General features: G+C 39.9%; 2 protein-coding genes across 4 annotated transcripts in view; one reads left to right on the forward strand and one right to left on the reverse strand.

The window, feature by feature from the left end:
• Positions 1-22,814, forward strand: part of STRA8 (stimulated by retinoic acid 8) — an 87,016-nt gene that overhangs the window by 36,902 nt on the left and 27,300 nt on the right. The window lies entirely within an intron of this gene.
• LOC117655949 (solute carrier family 23 member 1-like) overlaps positions 1-22,814 on the reverse strand; it is a 57,322-nt gene that overhangs the window by 8,002 nt on the left and 26,506 nt on the right. For all 3 annotated transcript variants that reach the window (XM_034403856.3, XM_087873940.1, XM_034403857.3), the window contains 7 exons: positions 20,971-21,128; positions 4,772-4,931; positions 3,916-4,097; positions 2,580-2,700; positions 2,043-2,199; positions 1,229-1,482; positions 145-309 (listed from right to left, as the gene is read on the reverse strand). In XM_034403856.3, coding sequence (XP_034259747.2) covers positions 145-309; positions 1,229-1,482; positions 2,043-2,199; positions 2,580-2,700; positions 3,916-4,097; positions 4,772-4,931; positions 20,971-21,128 — 1,197 coding nt within the window. The remainder of the gene's footprint in view (positions 1-144; positions 310-1,228; positions 1,483-2,042; positions 2,200-2,579; positions 2,701-3,915; positions 4,098-4,771; positions 4,932-20,970; positions 21,129-22,814) is intronic.

Genomic DNA, 22,814 nt, shown 5'->3' on the forward strand with positions numbered 1-22,814 from the left:
AATTTGTTTTGGACTTAATTTGGACTAAGCTGAGAATGAAGTAATTCTCAGCTGTTCTAATAAAATAAGTTTGTTTAGGACTGATTGTGTCTGGTAATAACTACTTGGGCCTACGTCACAACACCTAGAGAAAAATCCACCTACCTGTAAATTAGAAACCCCCACAGCCGTGATGATACCAAACATCACAAGAAACATTCCTCCGATGATGGGTGTTGGAATGCTGGCAAACACAGCCCCAATCTTGCCAAACATGCCAGTCAAAAGCAGAACAAGGCCCCCAGCTACAATGACCATTCTACTACCTACCTGTGGAGAGAGAGAGAAAGTAATTACAAGCAACAAAAAGAGGAGAAACCTGATCTGTGACAATTATCAACTTTGATAGGATTAGAAGTAAAATTTCAAAATTCTTTAGCTGAGTCAAATATCCTTTACCTGATAGTATGTCCATTTAACAATTATCAAGCTAAAGGTGTCCCCTTAAAATCATTTTAAATAGTTATTGTAAAACATACCAAATAATGCTATTTTTGTAAGAGAGCAATACAATACACTTCTAAAATATAATATAATGGATCATATTATGATACAGTTAGCATTAATATGTAAAGCTATAATATAACTAGGAATACTGATATGTTATTGCAATTTATTAAAAAATGGAAAGTAAATCCTCTGAGTGCTAAGATCAATTTAAAGCTCCAACTTGCTCAGAGAATGTCTAAATCCCTTCACCAAGTGTTTGTTATTTTTAAAATCTGGAAGCTTATCAAACTCTGTGGTGTGCTTTGAATATAGGAGAGCAGAAGGGCATGTTTGTAATCGGTTGCTATTTTTAGAAGGCTGAAGAAGCACCCACTTTCGTCCTCAACTGTTGTGTGTCAGCCAGAATCACGCTTTTATGAAATAGGTGGCCACATAAATATGATGCGCATATTTTAGTTAAAACTATACCAAAACAGCGTTGTTGGTTTCTGAGTTTATAAAACTCAGGATTCCCTTTGCAGTGACCTTCCTTGCAGCGTGCAAAACCAGAAGAATATTAGGGAATTTAAATCATGGTCTCAGATCAGATACAAAAATGTCAATGCCTTATAACTGAAGCATATGCATCCTAAAAATGCCCCCAAGTTATCTCCAGAGCAGAAAATGCACAGGCTTTTCTTCAATTATTCCTGGTCACACATGGCCACTTTTGGTTTTGATCATTCAGAATCAGACTTACCCGAGTGATCCCCAAAGCTCCAACGTTTTCACTGTAAGAAGTGGTACCATTTCCTGTTCCCCAGGCTCCAGCCAGAAGGCAGCCAATCCCTTCTACTCCAATTCCACGATTGATTGCGTGCTTGGGAGGGGGTGGAGCACCAGACAAACGAGCACAGGCATAGTAATCTCCCACTGACTCCACCATGGAGGAGATCACTCCAGCTATGATGCCAAATACACCAGCCAAACTAATTGTGGGCACTCCCCACTGGCCTAAATAGAAGAAACAAGCATGCTAAAATTGAAGATCTGAAACTGGTAAATTTACCTGCAAAATTTTGATTTACAAAATTCAGAAAAGCTGTCTTGTAAAATCTTATATCAATATTGTACCCTAGTCTCATGTATGTTCATGCATTTAAATAAAAAGATAAGAGATCGTTCCAACAGTTTATCTAAATACTTTTTGGAAAAACTCTATAAATCATCACAATCATATTTTTGAACGCCCAAAGCAAAGGCAGATCCAGAAAGATATTAGAAAAGTGGTGGAGTCCCTTTGTTTTTTATTTGCTTCTGCACTGGGATTTTTCATTGTTCAGGTTGCTTACTTAGAGTAAGTAGTACTGATCAAAAATTACTCCCAAGGAATTCAGACTTTTAAAAAGGCCAAACAGCTTGGACATAAGTGATGAAGAAATTGGATAAAATGGGGAGCTCCAGATCTAATGGGCCACAATATAAACACATTTTTGCATAGAAGAAACTGAGAATTTCTTCCATTATTTTTTTTTTGCTATGCTAAACAGGAAAGAGCATCAGCATAGGAATACCTGGGTAAGGAAATCGAAACCAGGGTGCCTTGCTTATGACATCACCTTTGCTGTCAGTCCGAGCTAAATAACCATAAGTTCTTGTATCTGAAGGGAGAACGTTGGTGATGGTCAGTACAAAACATAATAGCCACGTAATTGTGAGAGCAAACAGCACCTATGTAGTTACAAATGACAAGGAATCTTTGTTAGTACAAAACATAATAGCCACATAATTGTGAGAGGTAATAAAGGAATCTATCTGTTAGCAGGTAATTTAGACTTCAAAGCAGGAAGTTCAATGGAAAGTACATAAAGGCACATATTATACTTCAGAGGTGCATTAAAATATGTAATTATCACACATAATTCTTCTCATTTATTCCTTTAAGTTATGTCAAATTTACAGTAGAGCCATTGAAATTGTCCCAAAAATGCTTCTTCAAGAGGCAACTGGACTTTCTGCTTTTTCTTTGAAGACGTTTCGCTTCTCATCCAAGAAGCTTCTTTAGCTCTGAGATGTACTTGATTAGTCAAATATCATTAGAGTTTACTCACTGGAAAGATCTGGAAGAGGTAGATCTTGGAGAAATGGCATTTTTTGCTTTTTTTGTAAGATGGTAGTGGAACAGGCACATTTTTCAGATACTGAGAGAATAAAACTATGAAGAAAATCGTTCTAAAGAGAAAAGGGGTTTCCATTAATAACATTCTGATTCAGAAATCAATGTAATACCTTTACAATTAATAATTTCATTGCTGATGTTTGCAAATATTAACGTATCAAATACTTAGTTAAAAACAGAACATCCATTGTCTACATAACGGACTTTCTTTATTTAGTTCATCTTTCTCGTAATATGCACAATATGATGGAATATAGTCCAGAGCCACAGGAGGGGGGGGGGCTCTTTCCCAGGGAGTAAAGAGACAACATAGCTTGGAATTATTAGTATGCAAGAAAAGGATGTAGTCATACCCAGCCCTCCACATATCTAATAGTTATTGCAAATAAGTGCTTTAGATCGGCAAGATTCCTGTCTATAGGAGAGCAACAAAAAAGAAACTATTCTGAAGCAACTCCTCCTGTCAGTCTTGATTCCTTGGTTCCATTGATTTTGCCAGATTAAAGCATTTATCCGTAATAACTATCTGCACTGGAGACAAATTCCTTGCCCAAATAAAGTACTCTATATACCTGGGATGGCGAACCTATGGCACGCATGCTGGAAGTGGCACACAGAGCCATCTCTCCGGGCATGCGAGCCATCACTCATTGCTCTTCTAGGTTCTGGCGCACTGGCCAGCTGGTCTTCATGTGCACGGGAGCGCCGGAAACCAGAAGAGCAGCCACCTGGTGCACATGCACACGCCCGGCAACTGCTCTTCCAGTTTCCAGCATGCACATGTGCTCCGGCCACCTGGTCTTCCAGTTTCTGGTTCTTATGCATACGCAAAGACCAACTGGCTGGAGTGCATGCACATTCTGGAAACCGGAAGATCATCTTCCCGGTGTGCGCATGCACTCCAGGCAGCTGCTCTTCTGGTTTCCGGCACGCACATGCTCCCATTTTGGCACTCGGTGCTGAAAAGGTTCGCCAACACTGCTTTATACCCTGTGAACTGTTGGGGGGGAAGGGGTTTCACCTTCACCCTTTTCCTGTATATCAAAGATTCCAAGCTATTGTCTCCTTGCTCCCTGGGGAAAGAGCCCTTTCCTTCTTGTAATTCTGGACTGCATTCTACCTCACATTTATTTAGCACATTAGATGTATAAACATACAAAAGCTAAGAAGTTTCTTTTTTAATTAATCCGTAAAAGAAAAAGAAAAAAAGCATTATATTCTCAGTTTACATTACATCATTTTGGTCATTAAAGGAACACAAAACTTACATGGCTGCTATCCCCCAGTGTTCTCCAGCATCTTTTCCTGCAGAGCTAAAGAGAGGCAGCGCCACCAAAGCTATGGTTGGAGCAATAGTCAGAGGGCCAATGAACCGCATCAGGAATCCAATGAGACCCGAAAAGCCAACAAAAATTTGGAAGCAAGATGCTACCATAATTGCTCCCTGCAACTGAAACAACAAAGGCTGTAAATGATTTTTATTCCAATGGAAATCCTTGTATTTAAGTTGCAAGAGGTGATGTGTGATTGGCAGTGGTTGGTAGTTGATCAGGAGATAGTTAATGGAATTGGACGTCATTTTAGTAATCCTAGAAAACTTGCCATATGCTTTATATTTAGTAGGAAAACTAATTGATTGCTTTTATTAATTTGTCTTCTGAATGGTTAACAAATACTGGAAAGAAAATATCTTTTTGATAATGTTTCTGATTTGGAAGAAATTAAAGTTAAAGATAGAAAGCACAAAGTGGAAGCAGTGAGTTCCATTTTGTTCATGATCCATAAATATTTCTTGGGGCCATGATAGATCCTCTTAAACTTAAGAGAAGGGCAACCATCATGTCACTTTTATTTGACAGGCTGCTGTTCTGGAGGACATTTAGCTACTATTCTCAACAGCATTTAGGAAACCTAAAAATTAATAACAGTTAATTCATCCTGAAAGAAAATAAAATCTTCTCTCCATGAAGTTGATCAAAAACTATTCTAAAGGCAAAGTGACGTCACTCTCCTACTAACATGTCTTTTGAAGAAAGAGAAGTTACACAGTTTTGTCAGGTGTGCCACAAAAACAAAAAAATTCCACAAAATAATACATTTATACAAATACCCTCAGAGGATTACCTCTCTCATTCGAACCTGCCATAACTCAATGAAATTTGGGGAAGTAGGATCCACCATACTGGCATTATTGGTCCAATCAGGGCACTTCCAGTAGGGCAAACTGAGCATGGCTAGTGAAGGAGTTAAAAATGCAAAGGTTCCTCCTTGTAGAATAGGTAGCCTGTAATGAGGAGAGAGATGGAAATGGAGCAATGCATACAAAATACATCATCTACTTGTATACACACTAGATGGCACTGCAGTTTACTCACACAATTTAGTATGAGTCTGTTTTCCAAAGGCTTGCTAGAATAACCAGGTTTTGACAGTCTAGGAAGATCGTAAGGAAATAGGTTACCCTTACCTCTGACAGCAAACTGTTCTGAGAAGGGCATTCCTGTATATAATTACTATTCTATTCCCCCCCCTTCCATTAAACAACTCAATAGGAGTTCAATCAGCATGCAGTGGGTGGTTATAATCAATTTAGATTCAGAAAAGAGAGTTTTGAAGATACCAGGCCTCAAGCCATGTAAGGATTTACAGGCAATAACCAGGACCTTGAAATGTACTTGGAACCAGATAAGTTGCCAATGCAACCTCACATTATTGGTGTTATGAGACAAAACTGTCTGTCTTCCTTTATCAGTTTATTAGTTTATTGGTTTGTTACTTCATCTTACGCACCATTCCATTTCCTAAGATTCCGAGGGGTACCCATTTATGCCCCACCATTGCATTCTGTATCCATTGAAGTTTCCAAATGCTCTTCAAGGGCAGCTCCTTTCACAGCATGTTGCAGTAGTTCAAATGAGAAACTATGGAAGCACAATGATGTGAGTAGGGCTCCTCAGTGTAGGAATGGGTGCAATTGAAACACAACAAGAAGCTTTGCAAAAGTCCTCCTAGCCGTGTGTGCCACTTGCTTTTTGAGCAGGAGCTCTGAAACCAATCTTGGACAACCTGTCCATTTCACCTCACCCTCTTCCTTTGTCCCAAGATGGTAGGTTGGAAACTGGATGGAAATTGTCCAAAATGGTCAGGTGCAGCAATGGCCTCTTGAGGAAGAATGTACCACTGGGCCCTTAAATTATGTCAACATCCAAAATACCCTGTTTCCCCAAAATAAGACATCCCCTGAGCTTTTGAGCACATGGCAATAAGGCCAAGCGCTTATTTCAGGGTTCAAAAAAATATAAGACAGGGTCTTATTTTCAGGGAAACATGGTAGCTTAGAGGATATTCTATACTTATAAGAACCTCTAGCACTAATTGCTGAAGTTAGGCCAACTTTGATGATTACCAAGACAGAATGCTACAGGAATTGTCAAAATATCTGTGAAAATATGGGGAGGAACAGAAGAAGGATCAATAAAGATTTAAAGGTAGTAAGTAAAGGTAAAACTAAGCTATGCCAGCAAATCTGGAGAAAAACAAAGTGGCCAACGGATTCGAAGAGATCAGTCTATATGCCAACACACAAAAAAGGAACACTTAATAGAGTCTATGAACTATGATTACAATATCCTTAATTTCACATATTAGAAAATAATGCTTAGGCTCATCCAGGGCAAATTAGAGTTCCATGTGGAAAATGAAATGTCAGATGTTCAAGATAGCTTTAGAAAAGAATGACAGTATCATAGGGTTGGAAGGGACTTTGGAGGTCTTCTAGTCCAATACCCTGCCCATAGAAGGAGCCCTTTCCATCCAGGACAAATGGTTGTCCAATCTTTTCTTAAAAACCTCCAGCAATAGAACCCTCACAACTCCAGGAGGCAAGCTGTTCCACTGACTAATTGTTCTGTCAGGAAAATTCTCCTTAGCTCCAGGTTGAATCGCCCTCTGACAAGTTTCCAAGCCATTGCTTCTTGTTCTGCCTTCAGGTGCTTTGGAGAATAAACCAAACCCTTCTTCCTTATGACAGCCTTTAAAGTATTGGAACACGGCTATTATGTAAGCCTTCTCTTTGTTAGACTAAACATTCCTACCAGTAGTTCCCTTAGCCATTTATCATATGGTTTAGCCTCCAGACCCCTTATCATCCTTGTTGCTCTTCCCTGAAAAAAATGGATATCAGCATATTTTTTGTATCATGGTAACTAGAACTGGATGCAGTAATCCAAGCATAACCTTACTAGTGCAATATAGAAGGGTACTATCACTTTTCACAATCTTGATGCTATCCACCTGTTGATGCAGCCTAGGACTGCATTGGTTTTTTTGGCAGCTGCAGCACATGCTGGCTCATACTTAAGCGGTGGTCCATTTGGACATCTCTGTCATACACACAGGTTCTACGGTTGAGCCAGGTACTGCCAATTCTGTACCTGTATGTGTGGTTTTTCATGCCTAAGTGCAGGACCTTACTTTTCTCACCACTGAACTGCATTTTGTTGGATAGGGCCCAATATTTAAGTCTGTCAAGACCTTTCTGAATCTTGACTCTGTCTTCCAAAATGTTAGTAACTCTGCCCAACTTAGTGTCATCCACAAATTGGATGAGCACCCTTTCAATATCCTCATCTAGATCATTTATGAAGATATTGAAGAGTATTGGCCCAAGACAGAACCATAAGGTATCCTACTGCATGATACACTCCATATAGATGTAGTTCCATTGAGGACTGCATACTGATTATCATAGAGAAAATCTATCTGCAACTAGTCCTCACTAAATGATTGGTTACTTAGTGACCATTTGACATCCCAACAGACCTCCAAAAAGGTACTTATGACCCAATTTTGTAGTTTTGATGATCTCATACACACACACCTGCAGTCATATACTGTATTTTTCGGAGTATATGACACACTTTTTTCCCTCCTAAAAGAGGCTGAAAATTTGGGTACATTTTATACTCCGAATGTAACCCCACCCACACACAGGCCCCCATCCTTTGGCCTCTACGCATCCTCTTCCTGGCTGCAGAGATTGCCACCGACAAGGGCTTGTGTTTTTGGGCTCCGTGCGTCGCATTTTCAGCCTCCAAACACTCCATCTGAGAGCTCTTTCAGCCCTTAGAGGCTGAAAATGGAACACAAAGTGCCCAAAATGGCTACCTAGAACAGCTGCTGCCTTCTCTTACCCCTTCTGCGCTTCACCTGCTTTAGTCACTGGAGCGCCCTCCGACAATCAGCTGTGCTTTTGAAGCTGTTTTTCAGCCCCAACGTGGCACTTGCGAGTGAAGTGATGTGATTTGTCTCAGGGGTGAAATCTAAAAATTTTCGCTACCGGTTCTGTGGCCGTGGCTTGATTAGTGGGTGGGGCTTGTTGATCAGGTGACTGGGTGGGCGTGGCTTGTTGGTGAGGTGGGCATGGCCAAGTCAACATCACTTCTTTGCCCTTTTTTAACCTACAAAACACAACACAACACAACTGGCTCACCCATAATGTAAAAGCAGAGGCAAAATGGCTCCTGCAACAAGCAGGAACGTCACACAGCCACAAAAAGTCCAAAAAAACCAACTTTCACACTTTACACACACAAAATTCCACATACAGTTTTGTGAGATTTTGTGTGTTTTAGTTAGAGTGAAACACTACAGAAATACACAAAATCTCACAAAGCTGCACAAATATTATTTTATTTTATTTTTATATAAAAGCAGCTAAATTTAAAACTTCCTAAACTTTAAATGGCAAGGTCTAAAAAAAGAACAACTAAAAAAAACCCCAATTAACTATTTTTTTTAAAGCTCCCAAAGGAGAAAAAAACTTACAGGCAGGCAGGCAGGCAGGCAGGCAGGCAGGCAGATAGAGCTGCTCACTGATGAGCTTGATTGCAGGCAGGGAGATTCAGTTGTTTGCTGATGCAATGGATTGCAGGGATTACAGCAAGCGAAGCAAGGCAGGCGTGCGAACATAAGCAAGCTGGAGGCTGGGGGGAAGGGATTTTTGCTATTGGTTCTCTGAACTGCCCGCCGCCATCGCTACCTACTCGCCCGAACCGGGAGGATTTCACCCCTGCTTTGCCTGCTTTTCTAATTGCTGCTCCCTCCAACGATCATCTGTGCTTTAGAAGCTGTTTTTTAGCCCCAACCAGCCCCAACCTCAAAACCAGAGAGCAAACTAATGTGCTGAAGCTGACCAGGCTAAGGATGCTAGCCAGATGAATACCTGGTAGGCAGATTTTTTTTTTCCTATTTTCCTCCCCAAAAACTAAGGTGCGTCTTGTACTCCGGTGTGTCTTATACTCCAAAAAATACGGGTAATTGCATTTTGGGTACTTAGCAATTCGCTTCCATTTACAGTCATTTGCAGTGTTCTGCAGTCACCAAGAAAAAAATGACCAAGATTTTTGTGATTTTTTTTACAGGTTTCCAGGATGTACTTCTGGTTTCTAGCAAAAAAATGCCCATTGTGTTTGATGGATTTAGTTAATACCGTGGTGTTTGCTTAATGAACAGTGCACGAAAGATTGTAAACTTGGGTGTGGTCACATGGTGGCTCATTTATTGACTGCCACAAACGTCTGGGTTCAACTACAGTTAATGCACCAACCTTCTCCTTTTAGTATTTTTTCCTGAAATAGTTGTTACTAAGGCTAAATGTTATATCACACAAACATTTACATAAAAAAACCTCAAGAAAATAAATAAATTTTAAGGATTTTTTTTCTTTAAATAGACTAACATGTGAAGAGTTTAACCATCCTCTTTCTTCTCTGAAGCACAAGATCTATTTCTTAGGGCAAGTTGGAAAAACATAGCCTTGTTAGACTTGGTTAAATAACAGGACTAAAGTACACTGTGTACTTTAGTGTACTTTAGAGTCAAGCTGAAATAAAACTTGTAAATTTGCTCCACAACACAAAAAGCTCATTTTTTCTTCCTTCCAAGAAGTCTTTTGATCTTAGTTCTCAAAGAATATTCTGCAGAAATAAGGACATCATTGGAATGTGAAGTATATTCAAGTACTCTCTGTTTTTTATGCCCCGGGAGACACATTGTGCTATCATACAGTGCAGAGGTGGGTTTCAGCAGGTTCTGAAAAGTTCTGGAGAACCGGTAGCGGAAATTTTGAATAGTTCAGAGAACCGGTAATAAAAATTCTGACTAGCCCTGCCCACATCTATTCTCTGCCTCCCAAGTCCAAGTTGAACGGGAGGAAATGGGGATTTTGCAGTATCCTTCCCCTGGATTGGGGAGGGAATGGAGATTTTACAGTCTCCTTCCCCTGCAGTGGAGTGAGAATGGAGATTTTATAGTATCCTTCCTCTGCCACGCCCACTAAGCCATGCCCACTGAGCCACACCCACAGAACCGGTAGTAAAATTTTTTGAAACCCACCACTGATACTGTGACAAGAAGAGAACACGGATCTCTCACAGAGGGATATGTAGGCTATGTAATTAAACTGGAATGTTGTCATGAACATGTCCAGCAGTCCCACACTGAATGGGCTCACAAAGCACACTGATCTGGAGTCTGTAATGCAGTTCCATAGATCCCTGCCCAGTACTTCAGATGTTGCAAAAAAACCTGCAGCAAAGACATACAAGGGCCTCTAAACACTACATGTAAGGAAAAGTTTTTACATACCAGATCCATATACTAAGGATAAGTGCCTGCCCATGCAGATTTTTCTAAATGCTCCTTTATCCCACATTGTTTTCTTGTACTCTTTTTTTTTTTTTACTTCTCCAACAATGAATTGCTTGAATACATAAGTTCTCTTAACGATGTCGATCACTTCTCCTTCATGGTTTCAGAATTTAAAGGGTTGATTAATATAAAACTTTGAACATTTTTTTGATTTTATAAATCAGGACTCAGTCATTCTATTTTAAGAAATGCATTGAATCTTAAGGCATTTATTAGAATCTTCCAACTCACAGAAAACTAAACAAGTAAGTATTAGGCAATATCAGATTACATCTGGGGCATTCATTAAAATGTCCCGGGTGTGGAGGAAATAGGATTCCTGAAAATATTAGCATTTTCATCTGTTCTCTTTCACTTCACAGTACGGTGTTGCTATTTTCTCAGGAGATTGAGAGAACTGTAGAACAAAATAGTTTTAGCACAACAGAATTCCTCTTTATTTGTAAGTTTATGTCATAGCTTCATAATCTGCTGTAGATCAACTAAAACTGCATTTCACAGTAAAAGCCACAGCTTGGACTTTCACTGATATTAAAAAGAATTCCAATAAGTATTTTACTGATTACCAACAGAGATTAAGGCAGTGGTGGGATTCAGCCAGTTCTCACCACTTCAGGAGAACCGGTTGTTAACTTTCTGAGCAGTTTGGCAAACTGGTTGTTGGAAGAAATCATTAGGGCAGAGAACCAGTTGTTAAATTACTTGAATCCCACCACTGGATTACTTTACAACGGAACTATTAGCTCATCTGTCGTGGAGGTTCTGTAGACAGTAACCTTATCCACTTACAAATGCACCAAACAGACGAGCCAGAGGAGTTTAAAACAAACTAGTTTAATAAAACAAACAAAACAAAATCTACAAAAGAATATCAGTAGTCATCTCCCTTTCAGCAATGTTCATTCAGCTCTTTTGGAGTCGCTCCATGCGGTTGGAGCGCGGGTCTTCCTTCCTCAGAAGGAGGCTTCAGTGACTTCAGCTCTTTGTCTCTGACCCAGGCAAGATGCTAATCGCTAGGTAGTTTTCCCGCTGGAGAGCAGTTCCTTATATACTGAGTGAGTGTCAGTTTCAAAGCCCGGGAAACTCAAAGTCAATAGCTACGCGCTGATTGGCCCATTCAAACCAGAAGCCAATCAATAGGCCCAGCAAACCATGAGAGAAGTTTTCTCTCACATCATCCAACAGGATTGCTTTTTGCATACTTAATTCCCACTCAGACTTCCGGTTTTCCAATATGTAGGTCACTTATTATACCAACACATGAAAGAAAATACATTTAAAAGTGCAAACTTCACCAAGAAAAAAAATGAATTTACAACAGCAATATTTATCCTTAGAGAGAAAATCCCTCATTTTTACCTCAAGGTTTTGGCACTGTGCTTTAAGTGCAGCAGGAGAATCACCGTTACATATCTGGAGTGTGATCACTATTCATGAGTCAGACCCATGATGATCTGGGATAGGCCCATGGCCCTACAGTGGTCATGAACTCCTGGGCTGCTTCTGAGGCCGAAGGGATGCCAATGGAAGTCCCTCAGAACCATTAAGTTGTGGACTGCCCTGAGACAGTCTCCAGGAGCTTAGGCAGAGAGGTTGCCATGCAGTAGAGAGGCTGTACGCTAGCAACAATTCCAATTGAACCGATAAACCCAACTTCATTACTATTTTATATAGATATATATATCAAATTTATATTTTGCTGATAAAGAAATAAAGGGAGACTAGTATAGATCTATTTCAAGCTTTTTAGTTCTCATCAGCGAGCCATACCCTTACTTGGATTCGAACTTCGGCTGCCTGCATGTTAGGCAGTTGTATTAACCACTGAGACACAAGTTCTCCTCCCTTCATCAGCTTGAGCCAGGGGAAAGATTAATTGTTTACCAAGACACCTGGTCTATCCCAACATGTGAGAGGGGGCATTCTACTCCCTTTCGCCTTTCAGCTCCAATCCAGGAGCCCTCAAGCAGTCGCATTCACTCCTGCGAGCTCCAGAACTTAAAAGTTTAAAATTTTAAAATAATTAAAATTTTATTTTACTAAGCTTTCATCAGCCATCTGCTGACATCGTCAGAGTATTAAACTACCATTACGGAGATCTCTGCCTTTATATGCCATTAATCAATTTGGCCCTTGCGCGTGTAATAGGCCCTTTCAGCTGTCTCCCACTTGTAATCAGCTGTGTTGTTTTTGCTGTTGTCATGCTGGATGATGGAGGCTTAATTCCTACTGTTTCCTCCCTCCTAGCTTGCTTATCAGTGGGGGATGATGTTAGCCTGTCAACCATTGTGATTTGCTGCCTTGTCCTTGACCTCGTGGTCGGCCAGGTTTGTTTCTCATTAAACCGATCTGTTACAGTTTGAGATAGCCCTGTCAGGTTGCTCTGTGTTTGGTCAGGACTAACTATGCCTTCACAGGCTGAGTCTGCATGCTCAGAGGTGAGGGGTGGGTGCTTTTGGTTTCTGCTCATTGATGGAAAGCCGTCTCTGCTCCTCCTGCAGGGTCTTTCCTGGTGTCTCAAAGCCTGATAGGCCAGTGGCAGTTCAATATGCCTGTTGATGGAATTGTTATTGGAGAACCAGGCTTCTTTTAGTAGGCGTCCTCCTTTAGTCCTATCATGGGTAATAACCTCAGCTTCTTGAAAATCAAATGTGTGGTTGTGCTCCTTCATATGCGTCCAGATCTGGGAGCGCTGTTCCTTGTGTCGGACAGCCAGTTCGTGTTCATGTACTCTGGTCTGTAACTGCTTGGCCGTTTCCCTTACGTAATTGCTTGCACAATTACTACAGTTGATGCGGTAAACTATTGAAGATGTATTGAAGCTTAGTAAAATAAAATTTTAATTATTTTAAAATTTTAAATTTTTAAGTTCTGGAGCTTGCAGGATATCTGCTTCTTTCTTTACTAATATACCTGAAACTCATATTTTTAGAATAGTTTGTAATATATATATGCATACACACACATAGTCTGCATTACTATTACTACTACTATTAATCTTTTTTTTTTTTTAATTTGATTTATATGCCGCCCTTCTCTGGAGACTCAGGGCAGCTTACAATGCGTTAAGCAATAGCCTTCATTCTTTTGTATATTTTATACAAAGTCAGCTTATTGCCCCCACAAACTGGGTCCTCATTTCACCTACCTTAGAAAGGATGGAAGGCTGAGTCAACCTTGAGCCTTGGAGAGATTCGAACTAGCAGAAATTGCAGGCAGCTGTGTTAATGACAGGGTGCACTAAACCACTGTACTATCAAGGCTCTTCATTGTTTTTCATTCATCTTTTCATTGTTTCTATCACCCGTCTCCTTCTACTTATGACTGCATGACTGTAACTTTGTAGCTTGTATTCTTACGATTTATATTGATCGTTTCCTAGTATGATTTGATTGCTTATTTCTACCCTAGGACTATCATTAAGTATTGTACCTTATGATTCTCAATGAATGTATCTTGTCTTCTTATGTACTCTGAGAGCATATGCACCAAAGACAAATTCCTTGTGTGTCCAATCACAAAGAATTCTATTCTATTCTATTCTATTCTATTCTATTCTATTCTATTCTATTCTATTCTATTCTATTCTATTCTATTCTTCAGAAATCGGGTCTCAATATTTTCTCTTTCATATTTTTCTTCAAATGCACAGATTGAATTAATGGTCAGGCCCTGAAGGGTTAATTCCTTTCGGAGATGGACCCTGAAGGAAATGGCAATAGCAATAGCACTTAGACTTATATACCACTTCATCATGTGTTACAGCATTCTCTAAGCAATTTACAAAAGCCAGTTTATTGCCCCCAACAATTTGGGTCCTCATTTTACCGACCTTGGAAAGATGGAAGGCTGAGACAACTTTGAGCTAGTGAGAATTGAGTTCCTGGCAGTGAGCTGAATTAGCCTGCAATACTGCAATCTAACCACTGCCCCACTATACATTCATATGCAAATCTAGACTTCCAAATCAAGATCAATCTAAACAGGGATGTCAAACTCCATTTCATTGAGGATTGCATCAGGGTTGTGTTTGACCTTGGGGGGCTGGGGTGGGCATGGCCAGGGTGGATATGGCCAGCTCAACATCACTTGTGTCGGGGATGCTCTGCCAGTGAAAATGGGTTCCCAAACTCCATTTTGGCTGCAACGGCCTTCTGCAACCCTCTGCCAGCAAAAACGGAGCTTGGAGTGCCGCACGCAGCCCTCGCAAGCTCTGTTTTTGGCTGTGATGGCCTCTTGCAACCCTCTGCCAGCAAAAATGGAGCTTGGGAGTGCTGCACGCAGCTCTCACAAGCTCCATTTTTGGCTGTGATGGCCTCCTGCAACCCTCTGCCAGCAAAAACAGAGCTTGGGAGTGCCGCACACAGCCCTCCCGCCTCCATTTTTGCTGGCAGAGGGACTGCGGGCAGGAGCATCAATGTTTCCAGGGCAGCCCCATGGGCCAGATCTAAACACCCCGTGGGCCAGATCCTGCCCCCGGGCCTTGAGTTTGACACCCCTGCTCTAAAGCAAAATATGAAGGTATATGTTTGAAATCCCATTTACCACTTATCAAAGTTTATCTCAGCTCTCTCTGAGGAGATAAGATAAGATAAGATAAGCTTTATTATCATTTTTTACTGCACACTGGCACACATTAAAAATATTCCACACCCTTTTATTATTTGGCCATCAAGAAGTTTGTTTTCTCTGTATGACCTGAATGATTGAGAAACCGAATGTGAGACGCTTATATTGATAACATTTTCAAAATGCATTTATTTATTTAAAACATTTTGTAGCTGCCCATTTTATAGCCAAGTCTGAGGGGTTCCCAATCAAAAGTAAAAACAACATAAAAATTACAGTAGAGCTATAGAACTAAACATACTAAAAATTAAAAACAACAAAAACCTGGCACCAAGTCAATAATTCTTATCTCAGTGCCTGGGGGAAAAGATCTTCAAAGTTGTGGAAGGCTAGGCTGGTAGAGGCCTGCCAAACTTCAGGGGGCAGAGTGTTCCGTAGCTCAGGGACTGCCATGGAAAACATGTGCTTTCTAGTTCCCATCAAGTGACAATATGTAGGGGAAGGGACTATGAGTGTGCCTATCCTATCTGACCTGGAGGATGGGTAGATTCTTTAGGGAGAGGCAGTCCCACAGGTAAGCTGGTACTATGCCATATGCAGCTTTAAAGGTGATGACTAGCACCTCGAATTGTACCCAGAAAGAAACTAGTTTGCACAAACAAAATTATGTTACCCCAATGCTGGACAGTCCTAGGATCATCTAAGAAGACTATACTGTAGGTACCTTGATTCAAAATTGTTGCAGTATAATGCATCATTTGGGATAACTTGAGGATATAAACAGACAAACAGATAACACAAAAAAGAATTTTAGTAGTATGTGAATTGAAAGTCTCTCCTAATTGTTGGGTGGTGTTCACCAACTTTGTTCCTCATTCTACAGCAGAGGCCAAGCCTCTTGTAAAATACCATATATTCTTTGCAGCTAAGTAAGCACTTGGCAAAACAGATTTAATTTAGTAGCTGTGGAAGTGGTTTGCAATTTCTAGCAGAATCAAAGGGGTTATTGTGAAACTGAAAATCTCCTGAGAGAGTGAGGAAGGGAAAGGAGTCTTAAATAAATTAGAATCTTTATTCTAAACAAAGGGCATTTGTTGCCCAGTTCTGAAAGTTTCATTGTTGGGTAGAGAAAAAACTGTTTCAGAGAATTACTCTGCTGTGTTTCTTCTCTTTCACTCTCAAAAAAAATAAAGATGCATACAGAGCAACACATGTCCCTTTCAAAAAAGTCTCATGATACTCTCTAAAAGTTGTCCAAAGGGAACTCTGAAGCTGCTTCATTTTGGCTAACCGATCTGCTCTAATACTACTTGTCAAACTCCTAATATTTCATTTGAATTTGCCTTTCCTTGACTGAACTGCTCTTCCTCTATAGGCATGTTTTTTTTCTCCCAAGACAGCCAACTATTTTGTTTTTCAATATAGAATCCTTCAAAGCATTTTATATCAAGAGCATTTATGACTCAGTTTACTGAGTGTCAGCCCTGAAGCCATTTCAGGAGCATCTTCAGGGCTGCCACAGCAAGGCCGGGTAGAGCTGTGGGAACATGAGGGGGGAGGTAGAGATAGCTGGGGGATGTGGAACCAAAATAGCATTCTTTCCCATGGGAGCCAAGGACGCTTTACCAGGTATTGGAAGGGCATGGACCAAAGCCAGCCAGAGTTGGGATTGCGACCTGATTGGACCATGTGATGGCCTGGGGGCAAGAACTTTGGGTTTTGATTTGGATGGGGAAAACCCTGGGTCCTTCAGAGTCGGGTTTTCATCAGCTGTGCCAATATGACATCCCAAATAAAATTATGTATCAGGGAATGTAAATTTAATAGCTGTAAACTGATGGAAAGTTGTAAGCGGAAGTAACTGAAAGCTGATGCAATGGGAGTGAGGAAGCAGGGTTGCTGCCACTTTAAGAAGCTGCGTAAAAAGCTGCCTATATAAGGGAAGCCATTAGGGGGCATCTCCCTTCTCCTCATGTTCTCTCTCTTCGTGTATCTCATTGCTCTCCGTGTCTAAAGGCTCTGTGTGCTGTATTTTGCTCCTGGATTTATCTCATAATATTAGTTATGCTGCCTAAACTCTGACATTATGCTTTGAGGAAACGCCCTCAGAGTTTTAATTGCTTTGGGGTTGTTACTTGGAACTCTGATATTGAGATTACATTGATATTTTTGTAGTAGATGCTTGATATGAAATTGCTCAAGCTGGGCTGGCTTGAGTTAAATTTTAAATTGATTTTAAATTGGGTTGTTTTAATTTACAGCCAAAATATTTAATTATTTTAATACTGTTTTTTAAATTTTGTATGCTCTGTTTTTTACTTTGGCTGTTCACCGCCCTGAGTCCCATTTGGAGAAGGCGGTATAGAAATGGAAACAAACAAACAAACAAACAAACAAATAAATAAATAAATAAATAAATAAATAAATAAGATATATCAAAGAATCTATAGAGTTGAAAATATACGTAGTCTTGACTTATGATCAGTTACTTAGTGACCATCTGAAGTTACCACCCCAAAAGGTACTTATCGGGGTAAAATGCTCTGAAGTCTGCTACCGGTTCGCATCACTACTGGTTCACTGCGTGTGCGCATGTGTGGTGCATGCCAAACAAGCGCTTTTCACGCAGGTGCAACACAGGCACTACTGCGCAGGTCTGAAAAAGGAGGATTAAGAAGCCTTTTCTAAGGTAAGTAGAACAGCGAGGGGGAGAACAGCTGTGCTGAGCGATTTAGATTTGCTAGAAAGCAGGATTTCCTGCTTTCTAGCAAATATAAATTGTGTGGCACAGCTGATTGTCGGAAATACCAGTTCGTCTGAACCAGTAGCATTTTTTTTACTATCGGTTTGCTTGAACCGGTAGCTTTTATTACTACTGATTTGGGCGAACTGGTCCAAACCGATAGCATTTCACTCTGGTACTTATGATCCAGATTCAAAATTCCAATGGAAGGCTCCCTCCATAGTCACTTGATTGCATTTTGGGTGCTCGAATTTATGGCCATTTGCCACATCCCATGGTCATATTGCCACAATTTAAGACATTTTTTTTTGTTGGAAATTAGTGTTTATTTTCAGTTTCCAGCGAAAAACTCCCATTGTGGATGATGAGTTTGTTTAATGATCACGGTGTTCACTTAATGACTTCTGCAAAAAAGGTTGTAAAATCAGGTCAGTCACGTGGATGCCTTGGCTCATGGCCATCATGATGTACAACAGTAATGCTGGGTTTCATTATTGTCATAAATCAAGGACTACCTTTAGCCATTTAGGCCTTTGAGTCTAATCCCAGTTTTGTGCATACTGCATATCCAAATTAAAGTTCTATCTCTAACCTTTTATTTCAATGCAGCTACAGTATATAATTTTCTGATTTGTTAGCTAGAGTCAAGACACTGAGATAGAACTTTTTGCTTCATTTGGCACAGCAAGATTTAGGAAGATCTCCATAATAGCATCCAAGCAGAAGTCCAGATTATTTATTTCAAAGTATTCCTCAATTAAATGAACTGGAAACGTCTCCTCAATCCCAAGAGCCTATTCATCTCAGGTATAAATACATAGTTTAGTTAGGCTGTCTGCACTGATTTTGTTTAGAACTGTGTGAGTGATTGTTGCCTTCCATTCTTTTCTTTTGATTCTAGTTCCCAGTAAATTTTGTGGTTGTATCTACAGATTTAGTTTCATTCATTTAAAAAAGGAAATTTTCATTAAAAATTTATTCGCAGATGGTTGCCCAGCTGCCCTTATGTTTCTTAAGTTTGTTTTTGCTTTTCGCTACAAGGTCCAAAGTACTTTCCTTTATATTTTCCTAAGGCTGGACTGAAGGCAGAAACTCATGCTAGAATGACTAAAACCGAATCATCCAGATGAACTAAGGCGTGTCAGGATTTTCAGCCTGATTTGGACTCTATTTAACTCACCTGATCCTATATATTTCTTTGTTTTTATTTTTAAAAAGTTCATTTAATCTGGAGAAAAGGCATTTGAGAAGAAGACAGCTCAGGGCTTTAAACTGGAATAGTTCTTAACCTGGATTATAATCTGGAACAAATTTTCCTGCAGAAAATCTCTCCTTCACTCCCAATTCATTATTTATTCTGTATTGCAAACAAAAAAAATCACTCCCAAATCATTATTTATTCTGTATTGCAAACAAACAAAAAAATCACTCCAAAATCATTATTTATTCTGTATTGCAAACAAAAATGTGTGTTTGTGGATATGTGTGATTTTTATTGCAGAAAAATTAAGCCTGGAAAGGTGATCCATATAAAGCACGTCTCAGATTAATGAGCTAAATTTTTCATCCAAAAAAATAAAAGACCAGGTTATGCATGTCCTTTAACACTCAAGAGGCAAATATAAGGAAGGTTATATGTCAAAGAAATAGGGTGGATCATTTTGGAATACAAGTAGCCACTGCATTCCAACAGCACATGTTTAAATTCCCTCCATGATCATATGAATGGATAAATGGACCTTAACGTTCTTCTAAACTGGTGACATTCCTTGTAAGGTCATGTAAGGAAGAAGATAAAACCCTACCTCTGCTTTAAAATTCCTCATCGTTATATTGCTTTAAGAGCCCCATATAAGATTTTGTTAATTCCTATTGGAAACAGTGGATAAAAAGTTTCTATAATAATAATAATAATAATAATAATAATAATAATAATAATAATAATAATAATAATAATAATAATAATATAACAACAACAACAACAACAACAAAACCTTATTGTCATTGTACGTGTATACACAGTATACCCATACAACGAAATTCACTTAACACCCAAAGACCAGGTCCAACACACATAACAATCCCCAAACATACTCCCACCCATCACAATTCCCCACCCTTAAACCACCCAAACATCCACACAACAGACCAAGTAATTTAAATAAGTATTGTTAAAAATATGCCACTTAGCAGAAATATATCTTAATATTGTGCTATCCAGCCCCACAACTGGCCCCAAAGTATACCAGTGCAGTCAATGGTATTGAAAGCCACCAAGAGAGCAAGGATTGTATACACTACCTTCATCCCTCCCTTGTCAGAGATTATCTACAAACGCAACCAGTGCTGTTTTTGTCCTTGAAAATGTGACTCTGGGTGACATACAATCACAATCACAATTAGAACAATATAACAATCTTAATGTCTATGGAGATTCTCAGTCATCCAGGTCATGGAAATGACTAAAAATGAAAGCATAAAAAAAATCCAAGATAGGAGGAGAATAACAATCACCCAACATCATATAACCACCATGCAGGCTTCCAAACATCCTCAAAAGTTGCTAGGAAAACCAGATTTTAAGGACTTTCTTGAATGCTAAAAGAAATGGGATTAACCTCACCTTGGGGGTGGGGTGGAAATGAAGTTCTAGACCCGTGATGGCAAATCTATGGCATGCGTGCCCGAAGTGGCACGTGGAGCCATGTCGCTTGGCATGCCAGCCGTTGCCCCAGCCCAGCTCCACCATGCATGCGAGCGCACCTCCCACCGGCCAGCTGGTCTTCAGGTCTCTGCCACGCATGCATGGGAGGGTGGAGGGCATGCATGGGGGGCACTCAGATTGTATTTTGGAGTTCGTACATGCGCACAGCCCCCCCCCTGCACCCCATTTTGGACCTGAAAGGCCTCCTGCACCAACCTGGAAGCCAAAACGGGGCATGGGAGTGTTGTACGAGACCCCCCTGCACCTTGTTTTGGGCCTGGAAAGCCTCCTGCACCAACCTGGAAACCAAAACGGGGGGGCGAGGTGCATGCACGGGGGGGCACTTGCATTGCATTTTGGGGGCCGGGCACGCACACATGCGTTCACACGTGCATGTGCGTGCTTTGGGCAGTTGGCACCAAAAAGGTTAACCATCACTGTTCTAGTAAGAGTCAGAGCAGAAAAGGCACAATTTCTGGGTCCCGCCAGATGGAATTCCTTAACAGGTGGGACCTGCGCATGCCCTTCCTGCTGAATCTGATGGGATGGGTAGATGTAATCAAAAAGAGACATCATGCTGTAGATATATATGACTACCTTACTCCAAAGATAACTTGAAGAAGAGTGCAGATCCCTGAGACGAAAAATATGGTGCTGATCAGGTGACTTTGTGTCAGAGTGTCATGCTCCAGACAAAGTGATTTGGAAAGGATGAGAGGAATTGCGACGAGACCTCCAAGTGCAGTCAGGTAATGCTAAGAAACAGAGAAGAGGGAAGAAATGCAATTAAGAGAAAAAGAGTCCTGCTTACCAATTGTAATGGTGAGTGCATAAAACAATACTTTTTGTGTGGTGGTGCCTATATTATAAAAGACCATCTTAAAATATTATAAGCTCCTCCCCTTTTAAGCCTCAGATATGGTACCACCAAACTTTTGATGTGATTTTTTTTTTAAAAAAAAATTCTTTGTACTTTAGCCTGTTCTTGTTTTTATGATCAAATTTACTGTTTAAATTAGTTTACTGCTTTTGCAAGTCTCAGTGCATTTCACTATAAAGGAAAGTGAAGTTTAAATGCCTACAATTAGAAAAAAAAAATAGAAGAGAAAACTTAAACTATCATAGAACCCAAGGCCACAGTGATAGCTAGCATTCATTCTGCTGACCTTCCTTTTCTATTAAATTTCCTCAATTTGACAAATCTATGTGTTGTTGCAGTAACTGATGACAATGAAATCAGGAAATACCAGAAATCCTATTTGCAGAGAGATCAAAATTCACATTTTTGTATCTCCATTTCCCATCCAAACTATGCAATGGACTGAATGGTCTGTGACTTTTGGGTGGCATCTGTCTTATCTTATCAAAGGACAGAACTGACCATCTGCCAGAAGTCCTCTGACCATATAAAAACTAACTCAAATAAATTTTAGCTAAGAAACTGATACCGTATTTCAACTCAAATGGCAGAAAGTACTTTGAAGGATGATGGGATTTCTCATATAAGATTTTGAATCACATGTAGATGTCAAACTATTAATTATACCGTACAAAAGATTCCCTAGACTAGCATGGTACTTTGCATTAGGTTAAATTCTGAAGTATCTCCCAACTGGAAGGTGATTCCTTGCAGAAATCTCTACATTGTGGATTTTGAGTTTATGAGCAGCTTTGTGAGCTTTTGAGCAGCTCACAAGGAATTAAGTTTAAACTAGGCCATACTGTGAAACAATAGATGTTTTTCTTTTCATGTACATTCCTGTGAATTGCTTCATAAGTTATTCGTAGCATTTAAATTAGGTAATCACTTGTGGAGTCCTTGGTGGAACCTCTATTTGATTTTTGAAATATATTTACCCAGTTGAAACAATACATTTACCCAGTTGAAACCAGAATTGATTTAATTCCTTTGATAAGTTGAATTGCTTACATTTAATCTATCCAAACAATTTAGTGCATTTTAGTATGATTCCTTCTCCATAAGTACACATTCTAAACCTGCTTAGGGTGTGATTAGCTATATGGGTGATGACTAGTAGCACTCTATCTCCAGAATGAGGAAGGTGTAGAATGGTAGAAACTCTCATCATGAATCCCCTATGTCCCAGTTTCAGTTTTCACACTCAGGTTAGTGTGAAGAAGTGACTTATAACCAAAAACTGCTTCTTCAAAGAACTGGCTAATAATGCTTTGCCAGTATGCTGGATCTAGTAACATTTTCTACGTAAACAAGACGAGACAGGTGAAGTATTGTCAAAGACCTCAGGCGATAGAAAGAGAGAACAGAAATCCCTATGGTCAGTTATGCAAGCCATGGCAGTTGCGTTGTCATACTTCATTGACTTAGACAAAACTAGGAATTAATTTCTCTTCTGATGAAGATACACGGTCAAAAAGAAGGGGACAACAATAAATTAGAAGCAGCCTCAGAAATACAAAAA

The sequence above is a fragment of the Pantherophis guttatus genome, chromosome 7 (assembly GCF_059756535.1).
Source record: "Pantherophis guttatus breed Tessera chromosome 7, ASM5975653v1, whole genome shotgun sequence".
Lineage (NCBI taxonomy): Eukaryota > Metazoa > Chordata > Lepidosauria > Squamata > Colubridae > Pantherophis > Pantherophis guttatus.